The sequence below is a fragment of the Leucoraja erinacea genome, chromosome 12 (assembly GCF_028641065.1).
Source record: "Leucoraja erinacea ecotype New England chromosome 12, Leri_hhj_1, whole genome shotgun sequence".
NCBI lineage: Eukaryota > Metazoa > Chordata > Chondrichthyes > Rajiformes > Rajidae > Leucoraja > Leucoraja erinaceus.
In genome coordinates, this window is record NC_073388.1 from 17,255,539 (window position 1) to 17,281,867 (window position 26,329).

Genomic DNA, 26,329 nt, shown 5'->3' on the forward strand with positions numbered 1-26,329 from the left:
ACAGCGCGTCAGGCAGTGTCTGAGGAGATGACCTTTCATCTAAGGTAGACAAAAATGCTGGAGAAACTCAGCGGGCGAGGCAGCATCTATGGAGCGAAAGAAAGAGGCAACGTTTCGGGCCGAAACCCTTCTTCTAGACATAGACACATAGAAAATAGGTGCAGGAGGAGGCCATTCGGCCCTTCGAGCCAGCACCGCCATTTATTGTGATCATGGCTGATCGTCCCCAATCAATAACGTGCCTGCGTTCTCTCCCCGTATCCCTTGATTCCACTAGCCCCAAGAGCTTGATCTCTCTGAAATCCACTCAGTGAGTTGGCCTCCACTGCACTCTGGCAGGGAATTCCACAAATTTGCAAGCACCTTTATTCTGTTTTTGTTCATTGAAGAGGTAGATAATCTGCTGACATTCTCATTGACCAGTCATGAAGTTTGATTGTAATACTGTCAACCAGTGAATGCAGTTCAGTGAACGAGTGAGAATGCCTAAATATGATCAGTTTTATCCAGTTATCGAAGACCTTTATCCTGTTGTAAAGCTCACAACCTTAGTAGTACAGGCTTGACACTAGTTGAAGGCGTTGGTATAAAGTGTTGTTTGTAGCATTCTCGGGAGCCTGGTTAGATCTTAGATATTTTCTCATATCAGTTCTGGAAATGGTTACATTTAAGGGTGTGCTTCCACTTGCCAAATTCAAATTAGGTACAGGGAGCGAAACTAGACAAGGAGCCATGTCACACCCCAGTGAGCAAACATACAGACATTGCAATTAGAATGATATGTACATACTTCAGAGTTTTCCTTGCTTTCTTCACTGAGTTGTCTCGATTTAAGCAAATTCACCAAGATTTGCAAACCCTGAATAAAGTTGGCCAAAATGTTCTTGCCAGCACTAGCATGAACTTGTCCTTTTCTAACATTTGTTGCTGTCAAGAATCAGGTCAGGGACAACCTTGGTGTCCACCATCAATAAGTTGTCAAACTAGTTTAAACTCATTTTTACAAGCCAGTAAACCAGGATATGCACATATCATTCCGTTTTTATCATTTTTAGAGAAAATGAGAATGTCCAAAGCCCTCCCATTGGGTTAAAATAAAAGTTAAGACACCATCAACTTTTTAGAATAAAAATCACTTAAAAAAAAATAAATATATACAGTTATCTGAATGAGAAACTACATATACGTCTGAGAATTATATACATATCCAGAATTAGTCCATGTGACCCATCAAATTCAGCCATTCAGGCAAAACTGGATCTAGATTATGCCCAATCTAATAATTATCTTGCACTCAACAAAGATGGGTTTTCAAGGCTTTTTCAGAGTGAAAATACATCATCAGTTCATGGATTATAGTGGGAAAGGCTGCAAAATCAAACGCCCAGTAGAGGAGCAGGGAATCATAGGCAGTCGCTTCTGAATTTCTGTGTCGCCTCGAGATGTTGCTAACAACTTCAGTGTTGCGAAACAACACATGTAAACTGCACCACACCTGTAAACTGCACTACACCTGTAAACTGCACTACACCTGTAAACTGCTGCACTACACCTGTAAACTGCACTACACCTGTAAACTGCACCACACCTGTAAACTGCACCACACCTGTAAACTGTAAACTGCACCACACATGTAAACTGCACCACACCTGTAAACTGTAAACTGCACCACACCTGTAAACTGCACCACACCTGTAAACTGCACCACACCTGTAAACTGCGCCACACCTGTAAACTGCACCACACCTGTAAACTGCACCACACCTGTAAACTGCACCACACCTGTAAACTGTAAACTGCACCACACCTGTAAACTGCACTACACCTGTAAACTGCACTACACCTGTAAACTAAGGGCTAGCAACTTTTAGTCGTCCTCCAACATTTTAAGCTTCAAAAAGCCCGAGCCAATGAGTTACCATTTAAAATAACTGAATGCTTCTATTTTAACTTCCTTTGGTTTACATCTGCAAGGAAGGGTCTATGTTATTGAGGTGGTTACTTTTGCTGATATGGTCTAACATGATATTTATTGTCTTTGGTCTGTGAGGAGGAACAAATTCCATGGCATGCAATAGCTATCTTTTAGTCGGTCATCTGGTCAAGGTTGAATCCAGGGCAGTTATAGAGCAATCTCTGACTGTGATCTGTCATTCTCCTTGTGCATGGAAGTGATAACAGAGGACACCAAATATTAGTTTACTTTATTGTCATGTTTTACCATGGTACAGTGAAAAGCTTCTGCTGGGTGCTCACCAGTCAGAGGAAAGACAATGTATGATTACAATCGAGCCATCCATAGTGTACAGATACAACAGGTGTTTATTAAAAGGGATCAACTCGGGTAATGATAGGATTAGACCTAGGTAAAGTAGTCAAGTATAGCTAATTCTCACATGATAAAAATGCAACCATAGTTAATTGTGGGGCGGCACAGTGGTGCAGCGGTAGAGTTCTGCCTCACAGTGGCAGAGACCCAGGTTCGATCCTGACTACAGGTGCTGTCTGTACGGAGTTTGTGCGTTCTCCCCGTGACCATGTTGGTTTTCGTCAGGTGCTCCGGTTTCCTCCTACATTCCAAAGTCGTACATTAATAGTTCCTCGCGTAGATAGTGTATGTGATCGGTGGTTGGCGCTGACTCGAAGGTCCTGTTTCCATGCTGTATCTCTAAGCTAACTAGTTGGCGCTGGGTTGAAGGTCCTGTTTCCATGCTGTATCTCTAAACTAATCTAAGTCTAATTAAATTCATCAATGTAGCTGAGAGTGCTAATGGAAAATAATGCAGTAGATATATATTCAGAGGGGAAACATGGCTGTAGTTGCAAGGGGGGGGGGGTTAAAATGATTAGCAATCGTGAGATCCAGAAAGCCTTGGCGGGTTAAGAGCAAGTGTTCAGTGAAACGGGTCTTCAAGTCTGTGCGTGGTCTTGCTGATGTACAGGAGGCCACATTGGGAACACCAAATGCAGTAGATGAGCTTATAGGTGGTGATCCAAAAGGCCTTCGCAGGCTAAGTGCTAGTGTTCGGTGAACCAGAAGGTCCCGGCACCTACTTTGCCTAGCATATTGCAGCTGGCGTTCTCCCAATATGACCTCCTGTACCTTGGTGAAATTGAGCATAGATTCGGCGACTGTTTCGCTAAACACATTGCCTCAAGGCCTTCTGGATCTTGCTGTTGCTCCTCCTTTCTTCCTCCCCATTTGGACTAGAACTACTTCTCCCCTTCCACCTACATTCTTTCACAATTCGCAACTCTTCAATCTTTTTGTCTCACACCTTCTGTCTTTTCATCTCTGACCTTCGTCTGATCATCTTCCTTCAAAACCCCCCTCACTTGTCAACATATTACCTGCCAGGCTTTGTCCTGTCCCTCCTCACTTCCAGTTTTCTCCCGCTTCAATCAGACTGAAGGAAGGTCCCAACCCGAAACTTCACCGATCATGTTCTCCAGGGATGCTTCCTGACCCACTGAGCACTTTGCCTTTTTTTAAACTAGTGAATGAGTGTTTCTATGACCAGAGAGAAGAGTGATTTGTTTTCTTGGACCAATATGCACAAATTAATTTGGCTTGAGTATTAGGAGTATGGTTTTGACAAAATATTTCAGAATATAGTGGAAAATGGTAAGGATATCAGGGGATTTTTGTGGCACATTGGTGAAATGGCGGTCACTTGGCAGTTTTAATTAAAATCCTCCAGAGAACAAAATTAATGTAATTTCGGACACATTTGGGAAAGAGAGAAGATATAGAAGAGGTTCACCGGGATGATAACGGGAATGAGGGACTTGTGCTGAATGATTGAGTGTGGGCAGCACAGTGTAATTTGTTCCCTCTGACTAATGGGTGGGTGGCAAAATAAATGAAGAAAACTTTCATGCAAAGAGTTGCCAAGATCTGGAAAACACAGCAATTGAGGCCAGTTCATTGGCTATATTTAAGAGGGAGTTAGATGTTGCCTTTGTGGCTAAAGGGATCAGGGGGTATGGAGAGAACACAGGTACAGGATACTGAGTTGGATGATCAGCCATGATCATATTGAATGTCGGTGCAGGCTCAAAGGGCCGAATGGCCTACTCCTGCACCTATTTTCTATGTTTCTATGTAAAAGTATACGGATAGTTAAGGATTTCCAAAAGACAATAGGAAATGTAATTAAATAATTTGTAGGGTTGGGAAGCTTGGGTACCGATTAAATGCATATTTCCTCTGAAGAACCATAGCAAACGCAACAGACCAAAGAGTCACCTATACTGAAAATTGCTATGAATTAACTTTTAAAGTAGACTTTTGAGGATAAATTTGCGTTTAGAACTCAATATCGAAATATAGAACTTTAACAAATCCTTATGTAAGAAAAAATATCCATCTCTTAACAAGACATTTGCACTGTATTATGATCTGTTATGTGGCCCCAAGGTATAACTCTCACCGTAGTAAATTCTCTGTCATTAATCAAGCTATGCTTTACTATAACCTCTGCATACATTTATTGCCATTATAAGTGCTCGGTTATAACTCATGCTGTATCCTGACGGTGTTAATTATAACCCCTGCTGTATTATAATGTTCTTGATTACAACGTGTGCTGTTATAACACTTTGTTATTTCCCTTGCTGTTTCTGAGGTTCTTGGCTGTAGCTCACACTGCTTAACAAGGTTTTGAATTGTAATATCCTTTAGTGTAATAAAGGGGAAGCATTGCACTGTCACAGATGCTGTCTCTTGGGTGATGCAAGGGCGACATGGTGGTGCAGTGGTAGAGTTGCTGCTTTACAGTGCCAGAGACCCAGGTTCAATCCTGATCACAAGTGCTGTCTGTATGGAGCTTGTACGTTCTCCCCGTGACAGGGTTTTCCCTGGGTGCGCCAGTCTCCTCCCATACTCCAAAGACGTACAGGTTTGTACGATAATTGGCTTTGGTAAAATTGTAAATTTCCCTAGTATGTAGGATAATGCAAGTGTACAAGGATCGATGGTCAGCATGGACTCGATGGGCCGAAGGTCCTGTTTCTGTGCTGTATCTCTCTAAACTAAATAAGGTCTTATCTACCCTTGCTCGTGCACATTTAAATTTCCAGGTGTTCTGAGAAAGAGCAATACCACGGCTAATGTCATCCTCAACCAACAACAATGAAGACATTGTCAAACTGCTGATGACTAGTAGGTGGATATGTTGCATTTGTCAGAGCATTCTGAATTTCCTTGTAGAAGCAAGGAACTGCAATACAAAAAAAAAGACAAAGTGCTGGAGTAACTTGGCGGGTCTGAGGAAGGATACTGACCCGAAACGTCACTTATCCCTGTTTTCCTGGGATGTTACCTGACCCGTTGAATTACTCCAGCACTTTGTGTCTGAATTTCCATGCCTATGTACTGCAACACAGAGATAAGTCATTTGTTGGACATCAGATGCACACAGCTTTTCAGTGCTGGTGCTGGCCGTTGCATTTACAGGCAACCCCGCATTATGACAGTACAGGTTACGGAAATACACCCTTACAGAATTCACAGATCATTACCAAAAATATGAGATACACAATAACATTTGCCCTCAGAATCTGTGAGAAAAAATTAAAATAAACCAATAGATTTTTTTTCAACTCGCGCTTATTGCCACGTGTGCAGATGATGTGGATTAGCGTGATGGAAAATTGTGACGTGGTCCCCCCCCCCCCGTCACAGCTCATAGAGCAAGGGTCATCTGTGTTTGAATGGAGTTATTTCTGCTTTTAATGAAGCAGTGGTTATTTAATGAGTTTTTAAGTAAATGTGTTATTTTTTTTTAGAAACCTTTTTAAGAGATGTCAGGAAACAGTTAATGGTTGGGGCCAGCCTTTGGTTGCACTGCCTGAGGTCTGTCTGCCATTCACCGTGCTCGCTGTTTTACAGCACAGCTGTAGCAGCAAGGCCTCAGCATTGGGAGTTGTAGATCTGCAGATGATTAGAGGGGCTGCAGTATTGCCGGTGGGGGCAACTGAGTGGCCACACAGGGTCCAGCATTATTTGTCATAATGGTGATCTATTTATTTCATTCACCACTGTTTACAAGATGTAATTCTGTGGTAACTGCCTGCCACATTTGGCAGCATCTATGTATCCCAAAGTACTTAGTTGGCTATAAAACCCAGGGATGTCCCGTGATTGTGAAATCTCCTGTACAAAGTCACATTCCTCCTGCTAGTCATTGTGCTTTGAGGATGAATCTAGGACGCAGTTGCTGAGTATGTGCTCATGTATTGCCTTGAAAGTTGATTGTATATATTGCTGCTACATCTTTGTTCCATGCTCTTCACCCAGAACACTAATTCCACATTAGTATGTTTCAAGATAAAACCACCTTTTGGAGGGAGCAGTTAATGTTACAACTCTTAAGCGTTGTCTGGCCACTAAACCTTTCAGACACTGCCAGGAAACCTCTATTGAGAGGTTGATTTGTGTTTGGAGGATCCTGGGTGCATGTATACCCATCATTGAAAGTTAATATGTAGTTGGTAAACTGGCAAGTAGTTGGTAAAACAATTGTTATGTTGGCCTTCGTCGCAAGGTAATTTGAGAGTAGGGCTGTAAGTAAGCTCCAGGTTCAGACTGCATTTGGAATATTGTGTACATGTCTGCTCTCCCTGTATGAGGGAGGAAACACTTTCAATAGAGTGAATGCATTGACGGTTCACCAGTTTGAATCTTGGGCTGACGGGTTTTTTGTACAAGGAGAGATTAAGCTGATTAGGCCTATGTTTGAGTTAAGAATAAGAGGTGTTCTCACCGAAATGGATATATTTATAACAATTTTTAACAGGATAGTTGAGGTGACATTGTTTCTCCTGACCTGGGCGATTGGAACCAGGGGCTCAAGCCTTAAAGTAAGGTGTTGGGTGATTAAGACTAGGATGAAGAGAAATATCTTGACGTGGAGGGTACTGACTTTCCAAGGTACTATTGAGTAGAGAATTTTTGTAATTCTCTATCAAAGAGTAACTGAGTATATTTGAATCAAAACTCATTAATGTTTTCAGTATCAAGGGATTGAGGGATGGAAGGTCAGACCAGGAGAAATATACAGAAGCAAAAGATCAATCATCATTTTATTGAAGGGTGGAGCAGTCATGAAGGACCCAATATCCACCTACTATTGCATTATGTTTTTTTAATTTGCTCAAAGGTCAAATTTCACATTATTTGTATGGTTGCACCAGGCGAAGAGAATGCTGTATTTTAAAGTAGCCATTATACTAGGGTTGAGTTAGTATCAATGATCATTTCCAAGGTAAACAAAATTGGATAGAGAAATCGCCTCCCATTGTTGCTAAAAGGTTTGACATTGGAAAAACTAAATACCATTGTATGTCTATTGTATGATCAACATCAGTTTACATGGAAAGTAGTTTTATTGTTTGGCAGATTAATTAGATTTGAAGTCTAGCAAGACTCAATAATGAGTGTTCAATCGCTCCATATGTGCATGGAGATGCATGGAGATTCTCTCAGGTTTCTTTAGTTTTTATTGATGACAAAGAATATCCTTTAACTTTGATGAACTCTGTTTATTCTGCTTTGGGAAATGAGACGCAGAACGGCTGCACTTGCAGTCAGATAGTTGTAGGTTCAGGGCCCTACTCAGGGACCCGAACAAGAAATCTCCAACAAACACAACAGTGCAGTACTTGGCCAGGGAAATACTGCTGGCAATGGCATCATGTGAACAAGACATTAAACAGAGGCTATGCCTCCACCTGCATCAACATCCTCCCACATTCCAAAGACATGCAGGATTGTAGGTTAGTTGGTTATGTTGGTTATGTACATTGCCCACAGAGTAGAGGATCCAAAAGTTGGATAAGCTAGAACTAGGTGATGAATGGCCAGGGGACTTGGTGGGCCGAGGGACCAGTTGCCATGTTAAACTAAACTAATATATATGCAGTGAGTCAAGACAGAGTTATGTAAAGGCTGGTAAGGAGATGGTAAACATATGGAGAGAGACGAGGAACATGAATTTCTGCATTAATAGGATTATGGACTGGGCGCTGGAAAGAATTGTAAGCTTTAGTGCCGGCGTGTAGAAAAACCTGCAGGGAATCCCCTCACAATTCCCTGTTTAATTCTCACAAAATAAAGTTGGCTTTGCATGAAATGTTGAGATATTCTACATTAAATATCCCTTAAATTCCATAACTTTCCTTCCGCACGAGCAGTTTGCAAATAAGAAAGCTATTTCTATCATAATCTGATGTTGTTCCTTTTCTCCAGCCATTGCATGTCTTAGACAATAGACAAGAGGTGCAGGAGTAGGCCATTCGGCTCTTCGAGCCAGCACCGCCATTCACTGTGATCATGGCTGATCATCCACAATCAGTATCCCGTTCCTGCCTTCTCTCCATATCCCTTGACTCCGCTATATTTAAGAGATCTATCTAACTCTCTCTTGAAAGCATCCAGAGAATCAGCCTCCACTGCCTTCTGAGGCAGAGAATTCCACAGATTCACAACTCTCTGGGTGTAAATGTTTTTCCTCATCTCCATTCTAAATGGCCTAGCCCTTATTCTTAAACTGTGGCCCCTGGATCTGGACTCCCCCAACGTTGGGAACAAGTTTCTTACCTCTATCGTGTCCAATTCCTTAATAATCTTATACGTTTCAATAAAATTCCCACTCCTCCTTCTAAATTCCAGTGTAAACAAGCCCAATCGCTCCATTCTTACAAAGTATGACAGTCCCGCCATCCTGGGAATTAACCTGGTGAACCTACCCTGCACTTCTCAAAAGCAAGAATGTCCTTCCTCAAATTTGGAGACCAAAACTGCACACAATAGTCCAGGTGTAGTTTCACCAGGGCCCTGTACAACTGCAGAAGGACCTCTTTGCTCCTCTACTCAACTCCTCCTGTTATGAAGGTCAACATGCCATTTGCTTTCTTCACTGCCTGCTGTGCTGCATGCTTACTTTCAGTGACTGATGTACAAGGACACCAGATCTCGTCATACTTCCCTTTTTCCTAACTTGACACCATTCAGATAATAATCTGCCTTCCTGTTCTTGCCGGCAAAATGGATAACCTCACATTTATCCACATTAAACTGCATCTGCCCACTCACCAAACCTGTCCAATTCACCCTGCATCCTCACAGCATCCTCCTCACAGTTTACACTGCCACCCAGCTTTGTGTCATCTGCAAATTTGCTAATGTTGCTTTTAATACCTTCATCTAAATCATTAATGTAGATTGTAAAGAGCTGCTGATGCAACCACCCAGCCTTGTGGTACACCACTAGTCATTGCCTGCCATTCTGAAAGGGACCCCTTTATCCCTACTCTTTGTTTCCTGTCTGCCAACCAATTTTCTATCCATGTCAGCACTTTACCCCCAATACCATGTTCTCTAATTTTGCCCACTAATCTCCTATGTGGGACTCTATCAAAGGCTTTCTGAAAGTCCAGGTACACAACATCCACTGGCTTTCCCTTGTCCATTTTCCAAGTTACATCCTCAAAAATTCCAGAAGATTAGTCAAGCATGATTTACCCTTCATAAATCCATGCTGACTCGGACTGATCCTGTTACTGCAATCCAAATGTGCCGCTATTTCATCTTTTATAATTGACTCCAGCATCTTCCCCACCACCGATGTCAGGCTAACTGGTCTATAATTCCCTGTTTTCTCTCTCCCATTCTGCTTTCTTAAAAAGTGGGATAACATGGAACTGATCGTGAATCTATAGAACATTGGAAAATAAATATCAATGCGTACACAATTTCTAGAGCCACCTGCTTAAGTACCCTGGGATGCAGACATCAGGCCCTGGGGATTTATCAGCCTTCAGTCCCATCAGTCTACCCAACACCATTTTGTGCCTAATGTGAATTTCCTTCAGTTCCTCCGTCATCCTAGGTCCTCTGGCCACTAGTACATCTGGGAGATTGTGTCTTCCTTCGTGAAGACAGATCCAAATTACCGGTTCAACTCCTCTGACATTTCCTTGTTTCCCATAATAAAGTCACCTGTTTCTGTCTTCTGGGACCCACATGTGTCTTAACTATTTTTTTCCCTCTTCACGTACCTAACCAGACTGATTCCTGGGATTTTAAAACTTTCATACGAAGAAAGACTGGATAGACTCGCCTTGTACTCGCTAGAATTAAGAAGATTGAGGAGGGATCTTATAGAAACTTACAAAATTCTTAAGAGGTTGGACAAGCTAGATGCAGGAAGATTGTTCCCGATGTTGGGGAAGTCCAGAACAGGGGTCACAGTTTAAGGATAAGGGGGAAATCTTTTAGGACCGAGATGAGGAAAACATTTTTCACACAGAGAGTGGTGAATCTCTGGAAATCTCTGCCACAGAAGGTAGTTGAGGCCAGTTCATTGGCTGTATTTAAGAGGGAGTTAGATGTGACCCTTGTGGCTAAAGGGATCAGGGGGTATGGAGAGCAGGCAGGTACAGGATACTGAGTTGGATGATCAGTCATGATCATATTGAATGGCGGTGCAGGCTTGAAGGACCGAATGGCTTACTCCTGCACCTATTTTCTATGTTTCTATGTTTCTAAAGAAGCTTTTACTATCCTCCTTTATATTTATGGCTAGCTTAGCTTCGTACCTCATCTTTTCTCCCCATATTGCCTTTTTAGTTATCTTCTTTTGCTCTTTAAAAGTTTCCCAATCCTCTGGCTTCCTGCTCATCTTTGCTATGTTATACTTCTCTTTTATTTTTATACTGTCCTTGACTTCCCTTGTCAGCCACGGTCGCCTCTTACTCCCCATAGAATCTTTCTTCCTCTTTGGAATGATCTGATCCTGCACCTTCTGTATTATACCCAGAAATACCTACCATTGTTGTTCCACTGTCATCCCTGCTCGGGTCTCTTTCCAGTCAACTTTGGCCAGCTCCTCCCTCATGCCTCCATAGTCCCCTCCGCTCAACTGCAATACTGACACTTCTGATTTTCCCTTCTCCCTCTCAAATTGTAGATTAAATTTTATCATATTATGGTCACTACCTCCTAATGGCTCCTTTACCTTGAGTTCCCTTATCAAATCCAGTTCAGTACACAACACTAAATCCAGAATTGCCTTCTCCCTGGTAAGCTCCAGTACAAGCTGCGGTAAGAATCCATCTCGGAGGCACTGCACAAACTCCCTTTCTTAGGGTCCAGTACCAACCTGATTTTCCCAGTCTACCTGCATGTTGAAACCTCCCATAACCACTGTAGCATTACCTTTCCTACATGCCAATTTTAACTCTTGATTCAACTTGCACCCTATATCCAGGCTACTGTTTGGGGGCCTGTAGATAACTCCTATTAGGGTATTTTTACCCTTACAATTCCTCAGTTCTATCCAACTGACTCTACATGTCCTGATTCTATGTCGCCTCTCGCAAGGGACTGAATTCCATTCCTTATCAACAGAGCTACCCCTCCCCCTCTGCCCACCTGTCTGTCTTTTCGATAGGACGGACACCCCTGAATATTCAGTTCCCAGCCCTGGTCCTCTTGCAGCCATGTCTCTGTAGATCCCACAACATCATACTTATCAATTTGTAACTGAGCCTCAAGCTCATATCATCCACTTTATTTTTTTTATATACTTGCTGATGGCTACAGAAAAATTACCTGTCTGTTCAGGCAGATTCCTAAAGAAGAAGGTCACAAATATTTCAGATGCCTGGTCATCAGCAGCTTTGTGAAATAACAAGCATGTAACCACAGTGCCTGAGGGACCCAAGAGAGTCTATGAAATGCACTGCCAGGGGTGGTGGTTGAGGCAGTCACGATAGTGACATTTTTAGATAGACACATGAATATGCAGAGAATAGCAGGATATAGATCATGTACTGACAGATTAAATTAGTTTACCCTGGGGTCATGTTTGGTGCAGACATTGTGGGCTAAGGGGCCTGTTCCTGGTCTGTGCTGTTCTTTGCAAAGCCTCACACTAGAGCATAGTGTCGCAGCTCACTACTGTCTCATGGCGCCAGAGACCTGAGTTTGATCCTGAGTCAAGTTTGAGCTGTCTGTGTGGATTCTGTACGTTCACCCTGTGACCACGTGGGTTTCCTCCAGGTGCTCCGGTTTCCTCCCATGTCCCAAAGACATGCAGGTTTGTAGATTAGTTGGCCTCTGTAAAAATTGGTCTAAATCTGTAGGGAGTACATAAACAAGTGGGTTAACATAAAATGAACATGAAGAGTAGGTTGATGGTTGGCGTAGACTCGTTTAGCCGAAGGGCCTGTTTCCATGCTGTATCTCTAAACTAGTCATAAATCTGTCTATTGACAAGACTGGCTTGGCAACATTACCAGAGTTAAATTGCAGAATCCTGAAAGATATGTTTGCCAGAATGATAGTAAGTGAACCAACAGAATGGATAAAGTATCTTGACCGGTGATGGCTATGGGTGATGGCATGAGTGCAGGTGACCACAGTGCAGTCCCTGTGTAGAGAAATTCTTCACACTAAGATAATCTGCACTCTGTATTCTGGAATTGTAAGCATGCTAAGAGGAATTGATTCAGAGCAAAACTGGGCATCCATCGGGTACTATTGGCTGCAGATATATACGCTATTACAATCTGTAACATTATGATCCTGTGTATCCACCACTTTACCGTTACTGTCGAGCCAATGAATCAATCCTAAATCAATCGCAAGTGCTGAAGAACATACTGGTAGCAGCACTGGGTATACACAAATTATTTAGGTGCCAACCTAGCAATGCTTCAACAGGGACCGTTGCACCATATAACATATTTTCTATGTTGTATATTTACCGACTAAACAACAAAGGAATCGTGCAATGAATGGAGCTAAGTGATCTTGCAACGGATCAGATCAAAATTATGCACTTCTAGCACATGGTCAAAAATGATGGTGAACAGCTAATGGGTGGAGCAGGCATTACGAGCTACCCAAGTGAATACTGAAGAGAAAGTTGCACCATTCGCAACCATTCAGCCAGAAGTGCTAAATAAATGGTCTATTTCTCATTCATCCTGAGATCCGTGCGATCAAAGAGTTTGATCTCCAACCAAAGTGATTCATTCCACATGGCATTGAGAGCCAAATAAATCAAAAGACTCAGAACTGAACAACATCCCAGCTGTAGTACCGAAGACGAGTGCTCCAAACCTAGTTGTGCCTGGAGCCAGGGTGTTGCATATACACTGGCCTCTACCCAACAATGTGGAAAATTACCCAGTTATGTCTTGTTAACAAAAAAAGTACATTTATAATTGAGCTAATTACTGTCAATCAATCTTTTCTCAATCATCAGCAAAGTGAGAGAAACCATTGTTGACAGATATCAAGTGGACCTTACAAATAACTAGCTTAGGTTTTACCAGGACTACTTGGCACCAGGCCTTAGCTGAATTTTGGAGGGGAGAATGACTTCCCTTGATGCTGAGACATTTGACCAAGCATGGCATTTGACCAAGCATGACATCAGTGATCCCTGGTAAAACTGGAGTCAATTGGGCATCAAAGCAAAAGCATTCCAATGTCTGCAATTATACTACACAGAGATTGAGCTGGTTAAAGCTGTTGGAGGTGAACCATCCCAGTCCCAGAACATTCTTGACATTCATCAATCTGTCCTAGGCCGAAACATCTTCAAATGCTTCATCAGTGATTTTCTTTGGATCAGAAAGTATGAAGTTTGAGAGATGTGTACTCATGATTGCACAATGTTCAATTGCAAATCCTTGCCTGCCCAAATGAAGATCTAAACTAGTAACTCCTGCATTTCCTCCCCTCCCCTCTACCCCCCACCCCTAGTCATCCTACCAGCTCCACTGGTCACATCCTTGTTCCCCTCTTGTTATCACACCCTTCGCAACAATGGGCCATAATGGGCTCCAGCGCGCATGCACACGCACACGCACATGCACACGCACACGCACCTACCACCATGGCAGTACCACAAATCTTTTGTGCGTTTAGGAAGTTGGCACACCACTTCTCAAGGGCATTTAGGGGTCAGTAAATGATGCCTGCCTTGTGCAGTGACACCCAGATCCTGAATATGAATATAACAATTAAGGTGTAGCTGAAGATACCTACAACTGTCTTGGGGAGATCATTGTTGCCATCTGGTAATCATAAATTCATAAGTGACAGGAGCAGAATTAGGCCATTTGACCCATTGTCTACTCTGCCATTCAATCATGGCTTATCTATCTTTCCCTCGCAACCCCATTCTCCTGCCTGCTCCCTATAACCCCTAACACTCGTACTAATCAAGAATCTATCCATCTCTGCCTTAAAAATATCCATTAACTTGGCCTCCACAGCCTCTGAAGAACTGGTTCTTCATCATAAATGTATTTTTTACTTTATTTTCCTTTCTTATCTTTTGGCAATGACTCGGCTGCCTTCAAGCATTTGGGAACAAAGTCCCAATGAGAGAATTGTGGGTAGCTTATTTAAATATTCTGCTCTCTGGCCCAGTCAACTTAAGTTGCTTCAGTTCTACTGCAAAACCATAATATATTCTCTTCTTCTTCTTCTAATTTATCGCAGAATACAGCCGCTTTGAGTCCAAAATCCATGACCTTAGAGAACAGATGATGAACAGCAGTATGAGCTCTGGATCTGGCTCCCTGCGGACCAGTGAGAAACGATCACTTTATGTTCGGTAAGTTCAGCGATGGTTAATTTCTCTTGGATATATACTTGAAAGATCCCGGCGGACAAGGTTTATAGTCACCACTAATCAATAAAAAGACCAGCTGATCATTTATCTTATTGTGGATTTATCTTGGCGAAAGCACAGAATGCTACACATTGTTACAATAAAAGGCAGTGCAATTGGGGACAAATGGTAAGAAGAAATTTATTAAATGAGGAAAATTGAACGTTAATTATCGGTTAATTTATCTGCTGGTGTTATCACAAGTGTCATAAGAAGACAGAAGGAACTGCAGATGCTGGTTTACCAAAAAAAAGACCCAAATTGCTGGAGTAACTCAGTGAGTCAGGCACGATCTCTGGAGAACATGGGTAGGTAACGCTCTGGTTTGATGAAGGCACCCAACCCAAAACATCATCTATCTATGTTCTCCAAAGGTTCTGCCTGACCCACTGAGTTACTCCAGCACGTTGTGTCTTTTTTTGTCATGAAATGAAATTGCCTTTGAATTGTCTGTGTGGCATTATGCAATGTAGCTTCACTCTGATGACTTGCCATTCTAACAATTTGAATTACCCACTTTCGGTTTGGTAATGGCAAATTTCCGACTCTTCCAGTGTCCTCTTTTCAGTTGCCATTACTACACTGGTAAGTAGGAGTGATCTTACGCAGACCAAATAGGCCAGATCTTCTAGTCGTTATTTCCAGTTTCATTGGTTGTTTATTGAAGTAGTTGTACAAAGAGATGAACGTACCCGGTTTTCCTTATTCTGCATACAAGTTGTAGCTGGCTGTTCTCCCCGATCTGGTGAAAACTGTATGCTCTCCCTCCCTGTGTCTGTCCCTTCCTGTTCCCTGTGCCTATATATATATATATATATATATATATATCCCAAATGTCCAAAATAATACTGCAAGATATATCTAGACAAAATAATATAATATGCCAATAGTAGCTAGCCTAAACATAAATGGCTCCGACAGGTTTCTTCAACTGAAGAAATCTGGGTTCTGCAAGAACAGTTTTAGTGTACAACAATAATATATACATGTTAAAGGACAAAAAATGATTAATGTATGAATATCCAATTAGGTGAAGATCAAATCCATTGTTTTGTGCACCTGCCAAATCATTCTCTTATCACAAATTCCATCTCCTAGTCCAATATCCAAGGCTGAGCCAGACTATTTGGGTAATTTTAGAATCGAGCTAAATGGTGAACCCCAAATCTCCTCAACGCTGTTAACCTTGTAATGACACACTGAGTCTGCCACATCACGCATTGTAAGCAGATGTAGAATTGTGTAGAACTGACCAATTTATCATGCTGGTATTTGCGCTACACATGAGCTTTCTCCCAGCCTCTGTCTAATTTAATAGAAATAGTATAGGCTGGCACAGTGGTAGAGTTGCTGTCCTACAGAGCCAGAGAACCTGGTTTGATCCAGATTACGGGTGCTAACTGTACGGAGTTTGTACATTCTCCCTATGACAGCGTGGGTTTTCTCTGGGTGCTCTGGATCACACCAAAGATGTACAGGTTTGTAGATTAATTGTCTTCCGTAAATCGTCCCTAGTGTGTATGATAGCGCTAGTGTATGGGGTGATTGCTGGTTGGTGTGGACCCAATAGGCCGTAGTCCCTGTGTCCTTGCAATTTCTCTAAATTCTTAAAGTAATGCACATAAAAAACAGTGAGGTTCATTCTATTTCCATCACCCTCTATTTATCTAGCTTCTCTTCAAATTAATTTATTCTTTGTGGTAATGAATTCCACATTTTAGTCACTATTCCAGTAAAATTCCAGTGAATTCTCATTTGCATTGAAGTATTTTATGTTTGTGACTCCTTGTATGTGTACATGCCATTGTCACTGCATGTACCTTTTGATAATCTTAATTTTTTAGTTATGTCACATCTTCTCTAGAGCAGAGACTCGAGCTATTCAAACTTTACTGATCCAACCTCAGTCCAATATAATTTACCAAATATTCTTCAGAGACAAGAATGTTTCATTGTCATATGCACTGACAACACAACAATGAAATTCGACTATGTAATTTATCTATTTATTTTTCAACATCAATATATTTAATATAACATATTTACTTTCCATATCATTGTTCTCGGAATGAATTCCACTGTTATGTGCATTACCACATTTACTGATTTGTGCATCGAACCACCATGCTGTTTTTACTTGTGCAGATCGTGAATATATGGCCTTAATTTTAATGCTAAAACGTGATCCCTGAACATTATTTCTGCATTGATCTTTTATAATCTCAGGCTATTTTACACAACTACATTTCCGCTTTTTGTACCTTGTTGCATGTCTTATTCAGAACTTTCCAAATTTTGAAATGGTAGTCAATCTGTGACGACAATGAATATTGTTTACTCATTGATACTACTTCCCACCTTTTGCATCTGAACTACTCCCTTTAATGCCGCAGACCACTGTTTTCTGTGTTGTAGCCAGGTGGCTAATCACTTTGCCTTGTCCTCCCAACAATCCATAATATTGATACATCTATCAAAGATTTTTTGAACATTCAACAGCATTGTATCTACTGTGTAGCCTTTGCCTACCTTGTTGTTACTTCAAAAAACATTGTATGATATCAAACCTGGCCTTCCCTTTTGAATTCTGTGACATTGTATTTTCATCCTCTAAGTATTTCTCTGTGATATCTTTAAGCCAGGAATTCATAATGTTTCTGCCCCAGACAACTTAATTGGTCTATAGTTACTTGGGTTTGCTTTACTTTTTTTTTAAATATAGGAATCAGCAATCTGGTTGTAAATGTTTTTTACTGTTACATCCTTTAATACTGTTTCTCTCTCCCCTAACTTTTCTAAAATCACACAAATCACCTGTTGATGGCAATTCATTAATTAGTTTCTGCCTTCACTTGATCTCTTATAAGATTGTGGCGGCTATCTCAATGGTCTATGCTGAAGTAGAGTTTTAATGATAAGCAAATAATTTAAGCAAATGGTTTCAGTCTATTTGGAAAGACTGGTAACAAGAAATCAGTGAGCATAGTTTTCTTGTGTTTTTGTATAGGATTGAATAAAGTGCCATGATATTAGGTATGTTGCAAAGCGTACCTAAAGCGTCGCTGAAAATCTGTCCCAGCCCGTGTGCACGATTGTGGCGCCGTTTAGAGGGGGGCGGGTTTAAAACGCGATTTTCTCTAGGCTGTTCCAATCGAAGATGTTCAGCCTAGTTAATTATTAACGAAAAATCGCTGGAAGACCCCATCGCAAAAGCTATTATCAGTTTTAAAGGCCTTGTATAATAGTTTTAGTAGTTTAAAAATCAATCTCTAAACCCGCGACCACCGGCAGCCGTCAGGGTCGCATAGAGCAGACAACAGAAGGTAGGCTGTTTATTTTTACATTAAAAAGGGCTTCTTAAGATCCCTTTATACAAAGTTTAATATTGCGAGTAGCTCATGTTTGGCCCATTATATCCCGCAGTATTTTTCTGGGCATTTGAGGGCACAAATCCACCGCAATGTGAACGTTCTAAACCAGCGCGTTCACAGGATCCCACTAGAAAGCTGATTTAAATTGACTTTAATTTACAGCAATTGAACACTAAATTCCTTCTATTTGGCCTATAAATTAATGTTAATGAGATTTAAAAATCATGTTTTATTGTGAATTATTTATGAATATTTGGACACTTAGGCTATTTAAAAATGTTAATCATTTATTAAGAAGGATAGGTGTTTAGATCTAGTAATTGAAGTTTGAAATTAGCTACAATTGGGTAACTAACTAATTATATGCTTTAATTTCAGGTCATCCAAGTAAGATTATTTTGTATTTGTTTCAGAATGCTTCAATCTACGATAACTGAAAATTTCATTCAGTTCTCTTAATTTTTAAGAAGGTTATGAGCTTTTGACTGCACACGATCACAGCTTTTTTGTTATGTCCATAGAAAATCAATAGGGAACAAGATGCTAATTTCCGAGTATGAAAATGGCCATAACTTTTAAATACTTGAGATATGAAAGTGAATTAAGTGTCAAATTAAACTTCTTTTTATGCTTTATCTGATGGGATAAATTACAGACTTGATTTTTTAAATCTCAAAATTTTGTAACATTGCTAATGATATTGTTCTCAGTGCATCCCTTCTTATTTTGAATCCAAGAAGTGCAGGGAAGACAGAGAAACACAATGTGTTTCTGGATCATATGCGACCAGTTTATTCAAGCCTAATTCTGCTGCGCATCTCCTCAGAGATCATATTATATCATTGCACATTTTCATACAGTCTGCTTTGAAATTATACTAAATCCTCGTTTTAACGGATGTCGGTTATAGCAGACAGGCCTACCAACGGCTGCCAACACCATCTCTGACTCGCAAGGGTCAGCAATGAGCCTTTCTTTCTTCACCAGCTGCCGCACTGTTGATGTGGCTGTTACAAACTTACAAAACTTACATGTGGCTGTTACAAACTTACTTGGAGGCATTATCTCAGATTAGGAGTCATCTTTTCCGAATATTGGGATGAGATGTGAAATTCCTTCACTCGGGGATGTGACTCTTAGAAGTTCCTATCACTGGGTCTCTAGAAATTCACGGTCTTCATTAAGATCATGGAATTGCATAGTCTACTCTTGCTCCTATGGTCTTATGATTAAGTGTATGGTAATAGGATAGCTGATAAGTGCTTCATGTCTGGGCACATGTGATCCAGGCCACAATCATGTATCAGGGACAGCATTGTGGCCCAGCTGGTAGAGGTTCTGCCTCACAGCCTCAGAAACCCAGGACGCAGCTTGCTCTCTATGAAGAATTTGCGGGTAACTTTGTGGGTTCCTCCAGGTGCTCTGGTTTCCTCCCACATCTTATAGGCGGGTAGGGAAATTGGCCAATATAAATTAGGTGTAGATGAGTGAAAGAATCTAGCGGAATTGATGTGAATGCAGGGATATTTATGCAGGTTGATGGCCCAGTGGGTGGGAATAACATGTTTCCATGCTGTGTCTCTTTGTGACTGGTTTCTAAATTGTGTGAAGTTGGAATCTGAACAATAATCAGGGTCCAAGAAAGTAAATCATTCAAAGTTTGTGGACATATACGTTTAAAAATCTCCCAAAATGGAATGCTAACTTTTATTTCAAAAGATGTACAAAAAGATGAACAAACACGTGGGGGTGTGTTTTGTCAGCTTTGGGCTATTCTGCTCAGTTCTGAACACTATTCCTCAGAAAAATTGCCTTACAATGGAAGTATTCTAGTGTTGAATTATAAAGGCAAAATGCGTAACTGATAAGGACAGTTGAGTTGAAAAATTGTGTATTTTGAATATTAAGCTAAAGATTCCTAAAACATACAAGTTCAAGGAGTGATCAGATTGAGAAGATTGAAGATGTTTTTAAGGAAAGTTTATTTCTTCTTGGAGACTGTCCAGAACTGGCTGAAACTTCTCTGAGAATTAGAGCTGATCTGTTGGGAGGTAATGTTAGAAAGCAATTCTATTTTGATGATTGATATGCGCACTTGATCAATTGAAATTTGTCTGATATATTTTTTTTGGAGAAGGATAGTCAGACGTATGGAGTCCAAGATACATGGATAGGATAACAGAACATTGGGGTGTAATTGAATGATGGAACTATCTGTAAAAGGGTGAATAATTTGCTCCTGTTCTTCCTGCCCTATGCGCCAAGCTTAATGACGTTTTCCTGTCCCCTCATCCTGTAATGTTCTTCGGTAGTAATTCTCCGAAATGGGAATCATAAAAAGGTCACACTGGTCTATCATCTAACATTGTATTCTGTATTCCTAGTTTCACTCTTCTTCTTTCATGTGGCGTGCACAGCCTAAAGTTGTTGGACAACTTGTTCTATTTGATCTTCCGTTTGTGCACGTCGAGTTGATTGCATTAGTCGAAACAGGGCGGACCACGTGAAGGTTGCAATCTTCCACCCCCCTAGTTTCACTGTAATCAACCTTCAATGCTCGACGTGTCTCCTGGAGGGAGCTTTATTTTGGTTTAACCCATATTCTGCTTTACATGAATACACTGCTCAGAACAAGGTGGGAATCTCTGCAATCCACCTCTGCTAGTGTGAAGCACAGCTCATCAGCATTGCTCTCTGGGAGCTTGTGGAAGGAAGTTATTATTGAAATGTATTAGAAGTTATAGTTAGGCGTTGATACAGTGAAGCATTGCTTTCTTTTATTCTGAGAAATGCTTCATACTGTTCCCTTCAGGAAATATTAAGGAAATGCTTGCATATCTTGGGGTGAGGAGTGGTGGCTGCTCTGTACCTTGCCTGCTCAGAATCCTGCTGCAGTATACTTTCTTGCTGTTTTTGTTCAAAACTTTGGAGAATATGGTGATCTTAAACATATGGTCAGGTACACAGATAGGAAAAGTTTGGAGGGATATAAGCCATGTGCGGCCAGGTGGGACTATTGTAGATAGTGCATCTTCGTCAACAAGTTGTGCTGAAAGGCCTGTTACCATGCTATATAACTCTCTCCCTCACAGAGACTGGCGGCAGTAATTACTTTTCAGTGGAGCCGACCTCCAGGGTCCAAGGACATTGTTCCCTGAACTCACTGTAGTATTGTTCCACGTTTATAGGTGTCAGCTAATTTCCCTGGTAACTGTTGCATATTTTTATGCACCTGTTCTGAACTTGTGACATCTCTTGTATCTTTTCTCAGAGCTCTCTTTGACTATGATCGAACCAAGGATAGTTGTCTGCCGAGCCAAGGACTGAGCTTCTTGTATGGTGATATTTTACATGTCATTAACGCCTCTGATGATGAATGGTGGCAAGCCCGACTTGTTACACCTCGTGGTGAAAGCGAGCAGATCGGTGTCATACCCAGCAAGAAACGGTAAGTGAAAAATCATTCCAATCATATGTCAATGAATTGAATCATGTGACTTTTCAATTTGCTTCCCTCTCACCAAAGGGCGCTGAAGCCATCTTATATGTATACATACGGCAATAATGTTGGTGAAAATCAAGCTTGGGGTTCCCTGAGTCTCCTCCATCATTCAGAACAATCTTTTACTTCTGCAGTTGTACAGAGCCCTAGTGAGACCACACCTGGAGTATTGTGTGCAGTTTTGGTCTCCTAATTTGAGGAAGGACATTCTTGCTAATGAGGGAGTGAGGCGTAGGTTCACCAAGTTAATTCCCGGGATGGCGGGACTGTCGTATGCTGAGAGAATGGAGCAGCTGGGCTTGTACACGCTGGTGTTTAGAAGGATGAGAGGGAATCTCATTGAAACATATAAGATTGTTAAAGGTTTGGACACGCTAGAGGCAGGAAACATGTTCCCGATGTTGGGGGAGTCCAGAACCAGAGGCCAACATAAGAATAAGGAGTAAGCCATTTAGAATGGAGACGAGGAAACACATTTTCTCACAGAGAGTTGTGAGTCTGTGGAATTCTCTGCCTCAGAGGGCGGTGGAGGCAGGTTCTCTGGATGCTCTCAAGAGAAAGCTAGATAGGGTCCTAAAAATAACGGAGTCAGGGGATATGGGGAGAAGGCAGGAATGGGTACTGTTTGGGGATGATCAGCCATGATCACATTGAATGGCGAGTGCTGGCTCGAAGGGCGTAATGGCCTCCTCCTGCACCAATTGTCTATTGTCTACCCGCTTGCTGCCCAATCCCCTTGTGTCATCGAATGCCTAAAAATCTATATTTGTCAGCTCTGAATATAGTCAATAATTGGACATGTATGACTTTCTGATAAAAAGAATACTTTCTAATTACATCTAAATAACAGTTTGCCTCTGCAGTTCCCAGCAAACAATCTTGAATAGTCCTGCTCCTCAGTAGAACAGTTGCATAGCAGAATTTCCATTATTTTTCTGAACTTTCTTCTAAACTCCACTGAGGACTGGCATACCTTACATCATCTCACCCTGCTTTGGCCCTCATGCCAGAAATTGATCTAAATACCAAAGATTCACAGGTTTCTGAGATTACATTTCTTGCCTCGGTTCTTGTCTTAATAGTCAACTCTTTATTCCTGAGGCTATGCTGCCAAATTCTAGCTGCTCCAGCTGGTGGAAAAAGCCTTGGAGATTGATATGGTCATGCTGTCAGACATTTCATGAGATTACCCCTCGTTTTTCTAAACGCCACTAAATACCAGCTACCCCACCTCATCTCACCCTGCACTAGCCTCCAGTGCCATAAATTACTCCAATGAATCTGTGCTGCAGCACTTCTAAGGCAAATTTCTTCTTCCTGTGATATGAACAGCAAAGCCGCACATACTCAATAAAACAATGTGCAATTGCATATGATTTATTTTTTATCTCATCCTAACCTCAAAATAAAGACCACATATTAATTGTCCTTTAACTTGCCAGTTGCATCGCCAGGTTAATTATTGGAAATCCCTCTGTGCTACCATGAAACAAGTTCCTCACCACCTAAAAATATTCTCTTCTGCTCTCACCCTAGCAGTGAATCATCTTGTTTTTTACTGTCTCCATAATTTTCCATCTGTTTTATTCTTGTTCACTCTCATAACCTGACTGCATCTTTTTATGGATATATTTCTAAGTTATCTTCACAACTCATTTTACTACATGGCTTTGTATTATCACCAAATTAAACTCTACCCGTTCATCTATACCATTGCCACAGGTTGTCCTTGGCTGAGAGCCAGATACTGTTTCCTGTGGCAGATTACCAGAAATTACCCTACCAACCTGAAAGTGACAACTATTTATTTCTGGTTCCTGTCCAATATATCCTCCAGTCATTGATCCCAGGTTCCCAATCCTATTAGTGATCACATAACAACAAACTCAAATCCCATTTCTTGGATTTTATTCCCCTCCACCTCTTCATGCTGAGCCAGATTATTTGAAACATGAATGTTCACACCATCTACAAACATAACTACCAATCCTATTTTCTCCTCTTCATCATAAAGATTGATTACTTCATCAATGAGATCCTAACCAGTGCACCCACCTCCAAATTGTATTCCTTCAACTCTGGCTGATGGCATACATCATGCGAACATATAGATTTCCAACCTACAAGTTTCCAAATTCCTACTGACAATTTTTAGGGCAGAAGAAAATATACCACTGTATGCAAGTTCTGTTGTAAACTTAATCAGGTAAAGTCTCAAACTATTGTCCATGACATTTTGAATAAGTTTGTATGAGCATCTTATTTTTCACCCATGTAAAATCCTATCGAGTAGCACTGCCAGTCTTTATCCAATTATTGAAACATGATTGTTAGTAGTAAATGTATACATTTTTGTGGATTGTGCATTTACCTATTTCAGCATTGAACCTTTTTGCATATTCTTTTGTCCTGTATTCTTGTACCTTTATGTTAAGCATTTTTTCCTTAAGTGTTGCCAGTTATTTCTGAATTGCTGTTTACAGCTAACACAATTATGCAAATGGAAATCCTTTTCACTGTTTCCACTATTGTGTTAACCAGGCAAAAAGCAGATTGCAAGAATCCACAATGAGCAAAGTCAGACATCTTCAACCCATTTACAACTCTCTTTGCTCGACCGAGCACCTGCCTTTACAGAATATGACACCTCCAGACTAGAGATCTGTCATTGTCAGCTCTGCTTCCCTGCAAACAAACAGTCTGAGCTGTGCCAACTGCTACAAACTGACTTGCCAACAGCCATGAGGCCCTTTAATTCTGAAGGTCAAACAGCATTGAGCTTTTCATATAACATTTTCTTTCTGGGCCTCTGGAGAAGACATTTGTCAAACAAGACCATTTGTGAATAAAGCATATGACCGAGATGTGTTTGACACTTTCCCTCATGGAAAGATAACACTAAATGAAGAGCATTTTTATCGCCTGGCAAGCTTCCAAAGTCCAGGACACTAAGATAAAAAACTATACTGCCAACAGGCTTTACATATAATCCTAATGCAGGCATATACAATAAAGGCACATAAAAATGTTTTGGTGGTTTACGACTACAGAAATATGACCCTCCATAGTAATACACATGGATAAATCTTCTGGGATTGATTAGATATATCCAAGGACACTGTGGAAAGCTAGAGAAGAAGTTGCAGGAGTCATCACTGACTTTTATGAATCATTATTAGACACGGGTGAGGTGCTGGAAGACAGGAAAATGAATAATGTTCTGCCTCGATTTTATGAAGGGCTGGAAGAAAAAATCTGGAACTACAGACCAGTAATGCTTAACATTTGTGGTAGGAAATTCTAATAATTCAGATAAGTGTGAGGTGTTGCATTTGGGGAGTCAAGCTAGGGCAAGAACTTCCCAGTGAATGATCAGGCCCTAGTTACTTTGTTGTAAAGCAGAGCGATCTAGGAGTACAGGTACACAGTTCCCCAAAAGTGGCATCGCAGTAAGAAAGGATGAAGAAGGTTTTTTAGTACATTAGCCTTCATCAGTCAGGGAATAGAGTATAGAAACTGGGCTGTTGGGTTACAGTTGTACTGATGGCGAGACTGCACTTAGAGCAATGTGTTCAGTTTTGGTCACCCTGCAATAGGAAATACGGCATTAAGCCGGAAAAAGTGCAGAGAAGATTTATGTACAGGTACCAGTATTTGAGGGCCTGAGCTACAAGGAGAGAATAGGGCTTTATTTCTTGGAGCGCAAGAGGCTGAGAGGTGATCTTATCGAATGCATAAAATCATGAGGGAAATTGATTGGGTAAAAGCACAGAGTTTGTTTTCACAGGGTAAGAGAATGAAGAACTAGAGGGGATGGATTTAAGGTAAGAGGGGGAAGATTTAATAGGAAACTGAAGGGCAACTTTTTCACAGAGGGTGATGAGTATGTTGATTGAGCTGCCGAAGGGAGGTATGATAAGACCAATGAAAGATATTTGGACAGGTACAAGGATAGAAAAGGTTGAGACTGATAAGGGCCAAATACAGGTAGATGGGGCTAGCTAAGTTAGGGTATCTCGGTTGGCATGGATGAGTTAGGCCAAAGGCACTATTTCCAAACTGCATGATTCTATAATTTGAAGAGGCTCTTCACTGTTCATCATTATTTAAAGGATCTAAATTAACAGGTGTTTGCAGTTGGGCAAAAAAAATGCCCTCAGGATACCATATTTTCTTCCAACCAGACTGATAATACCTTTACTCCCATCCATCTTCCTTACTTCTATCCAGTTTTTAAATATAAATGTTACCCTCTCCTTAAATTCCATACTCAAATATCTCATATTTACTATTTTATCAGCCAAACTGAACAACTGAAGTACATATGATTGTACATCTGAATTGTACTATGATTCTGTGATTTCTGCATTCACTGTTTAATATAACAAACAAACTATGTTTCTTTTAAGATTAATTCTGGCCTGTTTATTGAACACCAACTGCTCCCGTAACCAGGTAGAATATCTGACGAGTTAATCTGCTCTGTCCTATGATGAGTCACACAGCACAGAACAGACCTTTCAGTTGATCACATCCCTGCCGACCATTGATAACTCATTTATACTAATCCCATTTCCCAGCACTTGGCACATGACTTTCCATGCCTTGGTAATTTAAGAGCTTGACCAGATATGAAAAGATAATCACAATACTTGCTTCCACTATTCCTTTAGTCATAGAGACAGAGATAGTCATAGAGATAGATGCAAGTATGGAAACCAGTCTTTCAGCCCAGCGATGCCACACCTTCAGGCAGTGCA

General features: G+C 41.0%; 1 protein-coding gene across 9 annotated transcripts in view; it reads left to right on the forward strand.

Moving 5' to 3' along the window:
• The window catches only part of dlg3 (discs, large homolog 3 (Drosophila)), a 389,240-nt gene that overhangs the window by 321,541 nt on the left and 41,370 nt on the right, over positions 1–26,329 (forward strand). For all 9 annotated transcript variants that reach the window (XM_055643654.1, XM_055643656.1, XM_055643657.1 and 6 more), the window contains 2 exons: positions 14,525–14,639; positions 21,339–21,515. In XM_055643654.1, coding sequence (XP_055499629.1) covers positions 14,525–14,639; positions 21,339–21,515 — 292 coding nt within the window. The remainder of the gene's footprint in view (positions 1–14,524; positions 14,640–21,338; positions 21,516–26,329) is intronic.